The following is a 13,161-nucleotide window of genomic DNA, read 5'->3' as shown; positions in this document are numbered from 1 at the left end:
AAATGGAGAAAAAGAAAAAGTATAGAAATACCCCATATGTGGATGTAAAGTGCTCTGCGGGCGAACTACAATGCTCAGAAGAGGAGGAGCGCCATTGGACTTTTGGTGACAGAATTTGGTTGGAATAGAAGTGGGAGGCCATGTGTGTTTACAAAGCCCCCCGTGGTGCCAGAACAGTGGACCCCCCCACATGTGACCCCATTTTGGAAACTACACCCCTCACAGAATTTAATAAAGGGTGCAGTGAACATTTAAACCCCACTGGCATTTGACAGATCTTTGGAACAGTGGGCTGTGCAAATGAAAAATAAAATTGTTAATTTTCACAGACCATTGTTCCAAAAATCTGTGAGACACCTGTGGGGCGTAAATGCTCACTGTACCCCTTATTACATTACATGAGGGGTGTAGTTTCCCAAATGGGGTCCCATGTGGGGGGGTCCAAGGTTCTGGCACTATGGGGGCTTTGTAAACACATATGGCCTTCAGTTTTAGACACCTTCTCTTGCCAAAAGCCCAATGGCGCTCCTTCTCTTCTAAGCATTGTAGTTCACCCGCAGAGCACTTTACATCCACATATGGGATATTTTCTTACTCAGAAGAAATGGGGTTACAAATTTTGGGGGTCTTTTTTTCCTATTCTCCCTTGTGAAAATGAAAAATGTAGGGTAACACCAGCATTTTAGTGAAAAATTTTTTTTTTCATTTTCACATCCAACTTTATCTGAAATTTGCCAAATACCTGTGGGATGTTAAGGCTCACTATACCCCTTGTTACATTCCGTGAGGGGTGTAGTTTCCAAAATGGGGTCACATGTGGGTTTTTATTGTTTTGCGTTTACGGCAGAACCGCTGTAAAATCAGCCATCCCTGTGCAAATCACCAATTTAGACCACAAATGTGGGTGTAAAATGCTCCGCGGGTGCACAACATGGCTCAGAATTGAGAGATGTTGTGCACCCGCAGAGCATTTTACGCCCACATATGGGGTATTTCCGTACTCAGGAAAAATTGTGTTACAAAGTTTGGGGGTCTTTTTTTTCCTTTTACCGCTTGTGAAAATTAAAAGTATGGGGCAACACCAGCATGTTAGTGTTAAAATATTTTTTTTTACAGTAACATGCTGGTGTAGACCCCAACTTTACCTTTTCATAAGGGGTAAAAGGAGAAAAAGACACCCAAAATTTGTAACGCAATTTCTCCCGAGTACGGAGATACCCCATATGTGGCCCTTAACTGTTTCCTTGAAATACTACAGGGTTCCGAAGTGAGAGAGCACCATGCGCATTTGAGGCCTAAATTGGGGATTTGAATCCGCCACAAAAATACCCTACGGCAGTGTTTCCCAAACAGGGTGTCTCCAGCTGTTGCAAAACTCCCAGCATGCCTTGACAGTCAGTGGCTGTCCGGCAACACTGTGAGTTGTTGTTTTTCAACAGCTGGAGGCTCCGTTTTGGAAACAGTGCTGTACAAGACTTTTTTTTTATTGGGGGGGGGGGGGGGGGTTGACTGTGTATGGGTATGTAGTGTTTTACTTTTTATTTTGTGTAGTGTAGTGTTTTTAGGGTACATTCACATGGGCGGAGGTTTACAGTGAGTTTGAGCTGGGAGTTTGAGCTGCAGCGAAAAATTTGCCGCATCTCAAACTTGCAGCAGAACTCGTTGTAAACCTGCCTGTGTGATTGTACCCTGTACATTGTCATGGGGGGGGGGGGGGCAACCCTCCAGCAACCCTCCATGCACTGACAGCTGGAGGCACACTGACAGCTGTCCATCTCTGTCCATTTTAAGAACTGTCCAGAGTAGGAGAAAATCCCCATAGCAAACATATGCTGCTCTGGACAGTTCCTAAAATGGACAAAGATGTCAGCAGAGAGCACTGTGGTCATAATGTCAGCAGAGAACTCTGTGTTCCAAAAAGAGGAGAATTTCCTCTGTAGTATTCAGCAGCTAATAAGTACTGGAAGGATTAAGATTTTTAATAGAAGTAATTTACAAATCTGTTTAACTTTCTGGCACCAGTTGATTAAAAAAAAAAGTTTTCCACCGGAGTACCCCCCTAAGCATCACATGTATTATAGCTAAAAACTGTTTTACTCAGGAAATTGAAAACTGCACAGGTTCCGGATTCAACAGAATTAATATTAGCCATTAATCTCTCCTGTTCCTATGAAAAAGTAATATCCATGGGCAATGGCACTTATTCTAGCTTTCTCTCCAAATGGCAATACTGGTTAATTCTACTTATTATACCTAAACCGAAACCAAAACCTTTCCATGTGTATCTATATTTATACTTTGGCTATTGGACCTTTGTTTATATTTTGCATTTTATGTATATTCCTTTGCAGGCAGTGCAGAAAGGAAATTGTTATATATTCTTAAACTCTTGTGATTACATGAAAGTTGTAGGCGTTCTACAACCACTGTGTCACATGCACATTGTTGTGCAATTGTTTGATTTCCAGGATCTCCTGGGGTTTGTACATTCTGTTATAAAAATGTAATAAAAACTATTGTATAAATAGGCAAATGTCATATAATAAGTCAGGACTGTAGCTAACCAGTCTAAATAGTCAGTCCATAGATAGTCAGTAATGTGTAACCATTTTCCTGTCCATGGTGTACAGGGTTCTATTGTGGCCAGAGAGTTCTCCTGGAAGTCTAAGTAAACACGTACAGTGACAGAGCTACTATATATAGGTAATATTGTCATATGTTGTCAGAAAATGCATTTGCAAGTCCTAAAAATCTCACATCCCAATTCTAAACACCCTCATCAATTGAGCATGTAAGAACATTAAGAGCAATGCCACATGAACTCTTCCCTGATTTGTTTGTTCACCAAAATGCCCCAGGAAATGTATCTACTGTTGTTGCTTGGCCTCAGTGGCCACGTCATGTTCATCCGCCCTCCAGGACTGCGTGCCGAGGACGGCTGTTGTTAAGAGGGGGAGATTGTGGCGGCCCAGTACAGGAGTACCCTTGCTACCCTGTGCGGGAGACTTCATTCAGTGACCCCTGGTCCCCCCGTACCTATGTTCTGTGAACAGTGATAAATGCCTATGATTACATATATTGATATATACCTATAAGTAATGTTGTTAAGTGTTGTAACCAAGGAAAGTACCATAGACCATGTGACCTACAGGGTGACCTATGGGACCCCTCCAGAGTCTCCCCGTATAAGCCCTATGAGGAGCTAGCTTAGGCTCTTTTCCTGCTTAGCTGAGTTGCAGAGAGGTCAAGTCCTGAGAGAGTGTCTGGTGTCCTGAAGGAGGCCTAAGTCTACGGGGCCACACATCCACTACCCCACAGGTGAAAGTCAAAACCTGGTAAGCTACAAACAGGGTGAAGTCTGTATAGTCAGTCCCAGTCAAGTCAGTCAAGATAAATATGTGTCAAGTCAGCGTGGCCCTGCATCAAATTTTCCAAGTTCACTACCAGTTCCAGCAAGCCCTGAGGTCTCTGAAGTCACTGGTCCCCTCCTTGGGCCTAGCCAAGCTGTTATGACTGTTACACCTGTCTGAATCAGAAAAGCTGCCGTTTTTCCTTAACTTGTCGTCAGAGTCATTATTTACCCCCCGTGCCTAGCCCAGGATCCAGCGGTATACCTTCTGGTGTCACAAACACAAGGGGTTAATGCCATCTGCCCTCATCACACCCTCACCACACTGTGCTCAACACGGTCCCCCATGCATCTTTATGGAAGAGCCAGAAATACCCAAGTACAGCGCTTTGGCTCTCCTATAGAAATTAATTCAAGGCACGTGCCAATCCCCATTCTGTGCAGGAGGAGAGCAAGGACACAGGGGGTCCCAGCAGTTGGATAGTTGATGATTTTTTTCTAAGCTGAATAACCCCTTTAATATGTTTAAATGGATTTAAAATAAAGTAAAGAGAAATGTGTAAAGCAATTACATTGGACTAATTTTAATAAAAAAAATATAAAAAATATAATACTACAACAATTGAATACAATTGTCTTATGTTTTAAAATGTTATTTTCTTATGTCTTACAATGCACAAAAGTATAATTTTTTTTCATTGGTTTGTATCGGGGGGGAAAAAAGGGAAATAAAACAATTTCACATTAAAAAAAGAATGTTAAACTGCATAAAATTATATTTTAAAGAGAATCTGTAAGCTGATATTTATGATACGAGCTGCAGACATTAGATAATATCAAACATACATTTGTTTGTGTTGATGGCTTTGCCCCAACTCATAAAACAATGATTTGCTCCCAATGCTAATGAGTCAAGGAGGCAGGGCTTAGCTTTTCAAGTGTCGCAGCATTGCATGGGATTTGAAGACAGGGCTCGGTGCCCTGTACGTCAATCAACCACAGCATGGGGTGGCCCAGGGAGCAAGTGATGCTGAAGTACTTAAGCATTTTGGTCCCGCCTCCTTGACACTTGAGCCCAGGAAGAAAATCATTGTTTTATGAATTGTGGCAACACCATCAACACTAGAAAAAGTATGATTGATATATTTTTCCTGTTACCTATCTGATGGTGTCTGAAGCTCAAATGATAATTATGATATTCCCTTTAAAGTAGTAATAAGCTTTACATTTTATTTGTAAGTTCCTGCACAAAGATGACCAATGCATATGAATGGAGAGAAGAATACCTGAATGCAGGCCTATACGTATCCTAACAGGGACATCAGGCATGTGCCTCATTTTAAAAGACCCTACAGAACTGAGGATATCCAGAGACATGTTAGCAATTTCTGCTGCATGTCTATTTCCATTTCTTTTGGGAAGACCTGATGCAACCATGTAGGCATCTCCAATAGTTTCCACCTGTTAACAAAAAGACACACACAAGAAAGAATCCTTCTGTATGATTAAGGACTATTTTACAAAAGTCATGCAATACAAGTAATAAAGCAAAATGGTGTTGTTGCCAAAACCATTGTAGTGAGCTCATATCTGAGTGTTTAATTGTTTTTAATAAATATGTGTTTTTCGTACCATTGAATAATAATAAATATTATTACAATTTTCTTATAATCAATTTTGGTTGTGCATCCTATTGATAGTGTCTGTCTTTTTCTTTGGTTATTATTTGTTCTTTTTTGACACGTGATAGCACCCCTACATTATATAAGCTGAGCCCCTCCCTTTCTTTGTATAATAAGTGTTGTTGCCAAAACCCACTTTTGTATTTAAGAAGAAAAAGTCTCAAACAATTTACACTTAATCAAAATGTGCTGCCGACATTTTTGTAGTCCACGTAAATACTGAATATACAACATTTTCATGCTAGCCAATAAGTTAGGCGACCTGATAACCAGCACAGTGGAACAGTAATGGGAATAAAATATGTTTGTTTGTCTGTCGTATTGCTGCCCTGGCCATTGAAAGCCATTCTAACCATCTGGGTATAAAAAAATCACACAGTTGCTGAAAAATATATTTTGTCCTCAAGTTATGACTTTTCAAAAAAGTTATTTTTAACAGTTTTATTGGTCTGTCATTATAAATAGAGATGAGCGACAATTCAATTAGACCGATTCGCTGAATTTTCTGAAAAAAATCGGTACGATCAGAATTTATTTACGGCGAATCTATGTTAAAAACGGCTATTTCTGGCCTACAGAGAGCCTCACTAGGGGTGTAGAACACTTTGCTTTGTTCTAAAATGCATATGGAGTGTGCTGGGGTAGTGAAATAATACTATTATTCAGTATGACATGCAGATTACAGGCATCGCTTTTAGAATCACTGTTGCAGAGCAGCATAATGACAGAGCCTGGAGGTGGCATCAGTATGAGGAGACCATATAGTGACTGAATGACAGCGTGGAGGTGTTGGCAGCATGAGGAGACCATATAGTGGCTGAATGACACAGCGTGGAGGTGTTGACAGCATGAGGAGACCATATAGTGGCTGAAAGACACAGCGTGGAGGTGTTGGCAGCATGAGGAGACCATATAGTGGCTGAATGACACCGCATGGAGGTGTTGGCAGCATGAGGAGACCATCTAGTGGCTGAATGACACAGCGTGGAGGTGTTGGCAGCATGAGGAGACCATATAGTTGCTGAATGAGTAGACACTAGGCCTTCACAATCCCTAAGATTAAAATTTAAGAATTGAAGATTTATGGTAGCTAGTGCTGCCATAAAATGTTTTAGGTCCTGGCCCAGAAGCATCAGTAAACCATATATTGGCTGAATGACACAGCCTGGAGGTGGCTGAATCCTATAGTGGCTGTATGGCACAGCCTAGAGGTGGCTGAAGCATGAGGAGACCATATAGTGGCATGAGGAGACCATATAGTGGTGATTACTTTTGGCTGTCCTTTCACAGTATGTAGACCCTTGAAAGATTAACAGGCACAAAATAGTACACCGCTTAGATGTAGGTATGTGTTATGCACTTATGAGGGCAGAAAAATGCGCTATGGTACCCTTAATAAACGTATTGGAGTAAAACACAAGACGGTGATTACTTTTGGCTGTCCTTTCACAGTATGTAGACCCTTGACAGATTAACAGGCACAAAATTGTACACCACTTAGATGTAGGTATGTGGTATGCACTTATGAGGGCAGAAAAATGCACTAAAGTAAAAATTGCCCGCAGCACCAGTAGTGCACAACAATGCTGGAGCACACAATCACTGTGTACTAAACCCAAAATTGCAAAAATACTCTCTCTCCAATACTATTAGGAATGGACTGCTGGGTATGGACTATACCGTCTACATACAAGTATAACCAGCAGACCAGTTGTTGTGGAACAAAGACACTGATTTGCCCTAAAAAAAAATTCTCCCCCCTGTGAAAATGTTTCTGCAGCTGAGGCAACAAACAGCTCTCTGCCCCTCTATGTAATACAATGCTGTTCACAGTGACTGAGGGGTTAATTGCTGCAGTAAGAATACATTTCTGTGCAAAAACGCTGTTCTCTGTGTCCTACAGAAGGCTGAGGTGACTAAGAGCTGAAACGCTGCTGCAACAAGCTTTTCTGTGTAGCAATGTCCATCCTATCTCTATGCAGTTTAATGAATGAAATGACGAGCCACAAAATGGCTGCCGAATATATAGGGCTGTGACATCACAGGGGTGACTGGCTGCTGCCTCCTGCATGTGATTCAGGGTCATCCTGCCTACTTCCCTTCCCACCTTGCCTTCCCTCCTTCCAGGCCCGTCGCTACCGGACCGGCAAACCAAGCAATTGCTTGGGGCCCCGAGCTGGCTGGGGGCCCCCGAGCAGAGCCGGTGCTTGCCCGTCCTGTAGCGACGGGGCACTTCGGGGGGCCCGCACATTTCACCAAAATTACATTTTTGGGGGGCGCAGGCCCCTTAAGAAACAAAGCAGGGCCGGCACCGGACAGGTCAGGGGATGATTGGAGTAGAGACGTCACGTGCCCCGTGCAGGCACGCACGTCTACGCCAATCACCTGACCTGTCCCTGCTTGCGTCCCCGCGGGAACCTCCAGCATCCTCCGTGCAGTGACAGGAGCAGCAGCAGACTCCCGCCTCTGCAACGATCCCCGGCAGGGTAAGTAAACTGGCGCGGGGGGCCCGGGGGGGGGGGGGATTGTATGGTTGTCAGGGGACTGCATCACCCCCCCCCCCCCCCGGTTATAATAGTGATGAGGAGAGGTGTGTGGGGGGAGTTATAGTAATGATGAGGAGAGGTTTGGCGGGGGGTTATGGGGATGATGAGGACACAGAGGATAAGAGGGGGTGTATATGTATATATGATGTGTATGCATGTGTGGCAGTATTGTATTCAGTGGATACAGTGTGGAGCAGCATTATATTCAGAGTACAGTGTGTGGCAGCATTATATTCAGGGTACAGTGTGTGGCAGTATTATATTCAGGGGTACAGTGTGTGGAAGCATTATATTCAGGGTACAGTGTGTGGCAGTATTATATTCAGGGTACAGTGTGTGGCAGCATTATATTCAAGGTACAGTGTGAGGCAGCATTATATTCAGGGTACAGTGTGGGGCAGTATATTATTTAGAGTACACTTTCTGGCAAGGTTATAATGATTACTGTCTTCATGCAGAGGATGAGGATCTGCTGACAGTGAGGAGCCAATGATGCCTGGATGTCAGATTCTGCAAAGAAGATGGAGCTGGAGGAAGACCTGGTCTCTGGACCAGATGAAGAAGAAAAGATAACAGAGAAGTCAGAAGACGTCACTCAGGTCACTGATATCATTGTGTATTCTCCTGACTGTCCCATCAGATCTGTAGTCACTTGTAAGTTCTGCAGTGATGATGGGTAAAACTGTGTCCAATCTGTGTCTCTTCAGCTGTTACAAGACTACAACTCCCATTGCCCGAGGCTCTCCAGAATGATGAGAGTTTTAGCTTTCCAACAGCTGGAGAACCACTTTAACCGAGGTGATCGGTGGGGGTCTCAGCAGTCAAACCCCCACCAAAAAAAATGGCCCTGGGGGGGGGGGGGGGGTCTGGACAGCGGGTATGGGTAGGGAACACTGCTGCACCTAATGTGGGGGGAACACTGCCTTCCTAATGTGGGGGGAACACTGTCTACTTAATGTGGGGGAACTCTGCTGCACCTAATGTGGGGGGAACACTGCTGCACCTAATGTGCGTCGTATTGACGTTCGCTCACGTTGCGCTCCCAGAATTCAAGGGCCGGCGTTACTATGTCCTGACGCCGGCCCTAGAGCGTGACGTGCGTCAACATCAAAGGGGGGGGGGGGGGCTCCATGTCCATTTTGCTTGGGGCCCCCAAATTCCTTCAAACGGCCCTGCCTCTTTCCCAGCATTCCTTGCCCCGTGTACTGACATGTGGATCCACCATTTTAGATGCTTTGGAGCCTGGACTGCAGTAAATGGAGTTTAATGAAGCAATTTGCGCTATAGAATCGTGGCGATATTTGCATTTGTTGTGAATCGAAGATTTCATGAATTTCGTAACAAATTCACTCATCTCTAATTATAAAGAATACACAACCATGTATAAAGTGACATGAATGAAAGAACAATACATGTATATACTAAAACTTAAGAAATTAAACAAGATCTTGTCCAGTCATAACTAGCAATCAAAAAATATGTATAGGAACAGAGTGACAACATAGCTGTATTGGAAGGTCATCCATGGGTGATCTAGTCTATACATCATGTTGAGCAGTTGGAATACATGTATAAGTTGCAAACAGTAATAACAGAAACTACTGAGAAAAATATTATGAGACAAAAGGGTAGAAAATGGGGGAAGACTGGTCTGTGGGTCTCTGCATACTCACACTTTATACCTAAGTTATGACTCACCTTATAAACATCATGATTTCCTATCACAGCGTCAAACAAGGTGTAGAGGTCATTAAGAAGGTCAACCACTTCAATAGGCTCACTCATTGCTGATATAGTGGTAAAACCCACAATATCACTGAAGTACAATGTAACCTCATCAAACCCCTCTGGTTCTACTGTACAGCCCATTTTTAGTGCTTCTGCAACAGAACTGAAAATCAAAGTATGCATTTAGTATTCATTTAGTATAAGTGTGCAGAAAGTGTAATGATGTGACATAAACTTCCTATATATAATCATTAATTCATAATAAAAATCACTTACCACAGTAAAACAATGGCCGGCATTTATCATTGTAAGTGAAGCATTTTTCTACACCTTTTTTTGTGTCCTGGTAATGTGTAGGAGCACCACATTTATTAAATGGTCACAGAGCATTTTATTTATTTTGTGCAGGCCACATTTTCTTACATTTTTCTTCACATTCACCAAAAAGCTAAGCTAAGTCTGGGCTGGTGTACTTTTCAGTGGCTGTGCGCCTTTTTTGCACATTTTCACGAAAAGGCGCAGTTCATAAAACCCTTCCATTTCATGTGTATTGCCAAAATCAGTGGATTGCAACTCAAAATCTGCAGAAATGTGTAAACCAAAAGGCGCAAAAAAAGCGCTAAAAACCCTGCTTGCGCCTTTTTTGCATCTTTTCCAGACACACAAAACAGTCTAAAGACAATGATATATGTCGGCCCATATGCTTACACCTGAAATGGAAATTTGGCTTAATATTACATTTGAATTAACAGAAATACTGGTAAGATATGTGTAGAATTATAGGGGGAGATTTATCAAAACCTGTGTAGAGGTGCAGTTGCCTATAGCAACCATTCAGATGACTTCTTTAATTTTTTAAAACAAAAAAGGGCCTTTGAAAAATGAAAGAAGCGATCTTATTGGTTGCAATGGACCCCTGCACCACTCTTCCTCTACACATTTTCTAGTGCCAAGAAGAACACCAGAAGCTGCTGCCCAGTATTACTCATTGGAACAGGAAAGGTGAGTACAAGTTTCTTTCTTTTTTAAGCCCTGCCTGAGCATAGTAACATATAAAAAATGTGTCTCCAGACAACCCCTTTATTGCCTTAGAATAATAGCCATAGTGAGCAGGGCTGGATCATCATTGGCGATCCTGGAGCACCTGCTCCGTGCCCCGTGCCCACAGGGGGCCCCCTTTTCAGGACACAAGAATGTCCCGGTTACTTCTCTGGGGCCCCGCGTTAACTTTAAAAATGTAGGGTCACTGACGTCCTGTGCGTGCGCCCATAGGAGAAGAGCAGAGCATGGTAAGTCACCAGCACCAGCAGGCAGCACGTCAGCTTCAGTATTCCGAGCTCTGCTCCTCCGGTCCCGGGACCTACTGCTATGGCCCAGCGGAGGAGCGGTGGTCGGAACACTAAAGTGGGGCAGTACACAGGCATACAGCCTCCAGCCATACACTGTATATGGCTGAAGGCTGTATGTCTGTGGGGGAACTATACTGCACCTAATGTGGGGGAACTGTACTGCACCTAATGTGGGGGAACTGTGCTGCACCTAATCTCGGGGAACTGTACTGCACCTAATGTGGAGGAACTGTACTGCACCTAATGTGGGGGAACTGTACTGCACCTAATGTGGGGGAACTGTACTGCACCTAATGTGGGTAACTACAACCTAATGTGGGGGAACTATATTGCCAACCTAATGTGGGGGAACATGGGGTGGGGTTGGGGAAGAAAAGTGTAGTGGAGAAGGACCAGGAGGGCATGGGGGGCTGAAGTGAGGTTGTTTTTGGGGGGGGGGGGTTGGGTGGGAGTGAGGTAAGGTAAGTGTGGGTTTGGTAAAGGGGCAGAGGAGTGTGAAGGGGACTGAGGGAGGGGTGGGTAGGGGGTGCAGAATAGTGGAGAAGGACCAGGAGTGTTGAAGGGGGGGACGACGACTTAAGGACCAGGGGAGGACTAAGACTGAGTTTCCAGAGAAGGCAAAAGCACAAAAAAATGCCCAAAAATTACCATAACACAGGAAAAAGCAGAAGCAGTTTTTCTGTGTTTTTGCAGGTAAAAAAGGGGGAAATCTAGCCTTAGGGGTCTCTGGGAGCAGTAGTCTGGTGAAGGACTTAGGGGTCTGGGGGGGCAGAGGGGTCTGGGGGAATTAGGGCTCGTCCACACTACGAACTTCCGCCAGCAGAATTTCCCTTGTTTTCAATGGGATGCTGCTGCTCTGTGCACACTACGGAAGACAGTGTGTGGTGGTATTATTTTTAGAGGGCATGATGCTTGGCAGTATAATATACAGGGTACATAGGGTTTGGCAGTATTATATTTAGGAAGCACGGTCTCTTGTAGGGTTATAATGATTGTTGTCTTTATACAGAGGATGAGGATCAGCTGGCAGAGTGAGGAACCAATGATGTCCAGGCATCGAACTTTACAGAGGAAGAGGAGCTGGAAGAAGACATGGCATCTGGACCAGATGAAGAAGAAAAGAAAAGGAAAGACAACAGAGAAGACGTCTCCTGTGAGTAATTTTATGTTTGTGTATTCTCCTGACTGTCCCATTAGATCTCTCGTCACTTCTAAGTTTTGCAATAATAATGGATGAAACTGTACCCCAATTTTAGGCTCTAGCTGTTACAAAACTACAACTCCTATAATGCCTGAAGTTCTCCAGACATAATGGGTGTTGTAGCTCCGCAACAGCTGGAAAGAGTGACTCGAACTAAAGTGATTTAAGTGCTCTGTCTTCCAGGCAGCCTTAATCTGGCCCTGATAGTGAGCCTGACTTGCTTACTATTAAGAAGCAGACCAACAAAAGCTAAGCTCAATATCCTACACCCACCATGGATCCATAAAGCAAAGATGTTGGCTGCTATATGCAGCTATTCATGGTATATATCCTTGTAGTCAAGTCATTGATACTTTTTTCATTGTCTATTTTTTATTTTTAGTAACTTTCACTTTGAAGTGAGTCTAAAAGCTGTAGATTCAGTGCATTTCAGTAGAGAATGCATCAGCAATCAGCTGCTAAATTCTGTATTCTAGGGGCTATAAACAAGCATGAATCCCTCATGAATATTGTTAAAATCCAGCACAGCTAAAGTGTAAGTTACTGGAAGAAAATCAGAGCCACAAAGTGCAATGATTCTATAATGATTGCTTCAAAGATGGAGAAAAGAAGAATTCTGGTGACAGATGCTCCTGGAGTAGCCTCCAGTGTGAGCAGCCAGGAAATAGGTGTCTACTAATGTTGAACAAATCTGCTGAAACAAATTGATTGGGTTGACTGATTCAAATTGAAGGCTGGATTTAATTTGGGTGCAACAGCCAGTTCGGATTTCTACATTTGCGGGGCTTTTGCTGGGGTTCTTCACAAGTAGTGGCAAAACAAAATATGCTTGCACGGTTGGATATATACTTCCATCATGTGACGTGTGACACAAACTGTGGTTGTCATCTTAGCACACAACCTGTCTAGACACAGATAAGTACTGTACATCTTCATTAACACACATGCATTATGTAATGCAGTAAAAAGAAATGGCATGTATATTGAATTTATGTTTTCTACATGCATGAGTTCTCTTTCTAGCAATAAAACCATTACTCAGAAAATCTGCATAGTGACAAGCCTTGAATAACTACTTACGGAGGTAACATTTGTGTTAAGAGCTTTTCTGTTTTCTGTTTTTCTATCTCTAGTTCCTCTGTTCTTTCTCGTATTAAGTCTTCAAGGTTGCTTGAGTATTGTTCCAACATGCGCAGCATAGAATCAATGATGTTCGTTTTCTTTCCTTTATTGATATTTTTAAACTGCATGTTAAAGAGATGAAATCAAAATTTTTCAGTTCACAAGGTGATTCCTTCTGGTTATT

The 13,161-nt window shown here is 43.1% G+C and overlaps 1 protein-coding gene across 9 annotated transcripts in view; it reads right to left on the bottom strand.

Moving 5' to 3' along the window:
* Positions 1-13,161, bottom strand: part of GUCY2F (guanylate cyclase 2F, retinal) — a 230,653-nt gene that overhangs the window by 46,148 nt on the left and 171,344 nt on the right. For all 9 annotated transcript variants that reach the window (XR_008847695.1, XM_056538849.1, XM_056538845.1 and 6 more), the window contains 3 exons: positions 12,936-13,099; positions 9,276-9,468; positions 4,636-4,810 (listed from right to left, as the gene is read on the bottom strand). Coding sequence is in view for 8 of the 9 variants with exons in the window: in XM_056538849.1 (XP_056394824.1) it covers positions 4,636-4,810; positions 9,276-9,468; positions 12,936-13,099 (532 nt within the window). In the remaining variant the exon portion in view is untranslated. The remainder of the gene's footprint in view (positions 1-4,635; positions 4,811-9,275; positions 9,469-12,935; positions 13,100-13,161) is intronic.

This window comes from Hyla sarda, chromosome 9 (genome assembly GCF_029499605.1).
Source record: "Hyla sarda isolate aHylSar1 chromosome 9, aHylSar1.hap1, whole genome shotgun sequence".
In the NCBI taxonomy this organism is placed as follows: domain Eukaryota; kingdom Metazoa; phylum Chordata; class Amphibia; order Anura; family Hylidae; genus Hyla; species Hyla sarda.
Note: the sequence above shows the minus strand (reverse complement) of the source record. Positions and strands in the feature narration are given on the sequence as shown.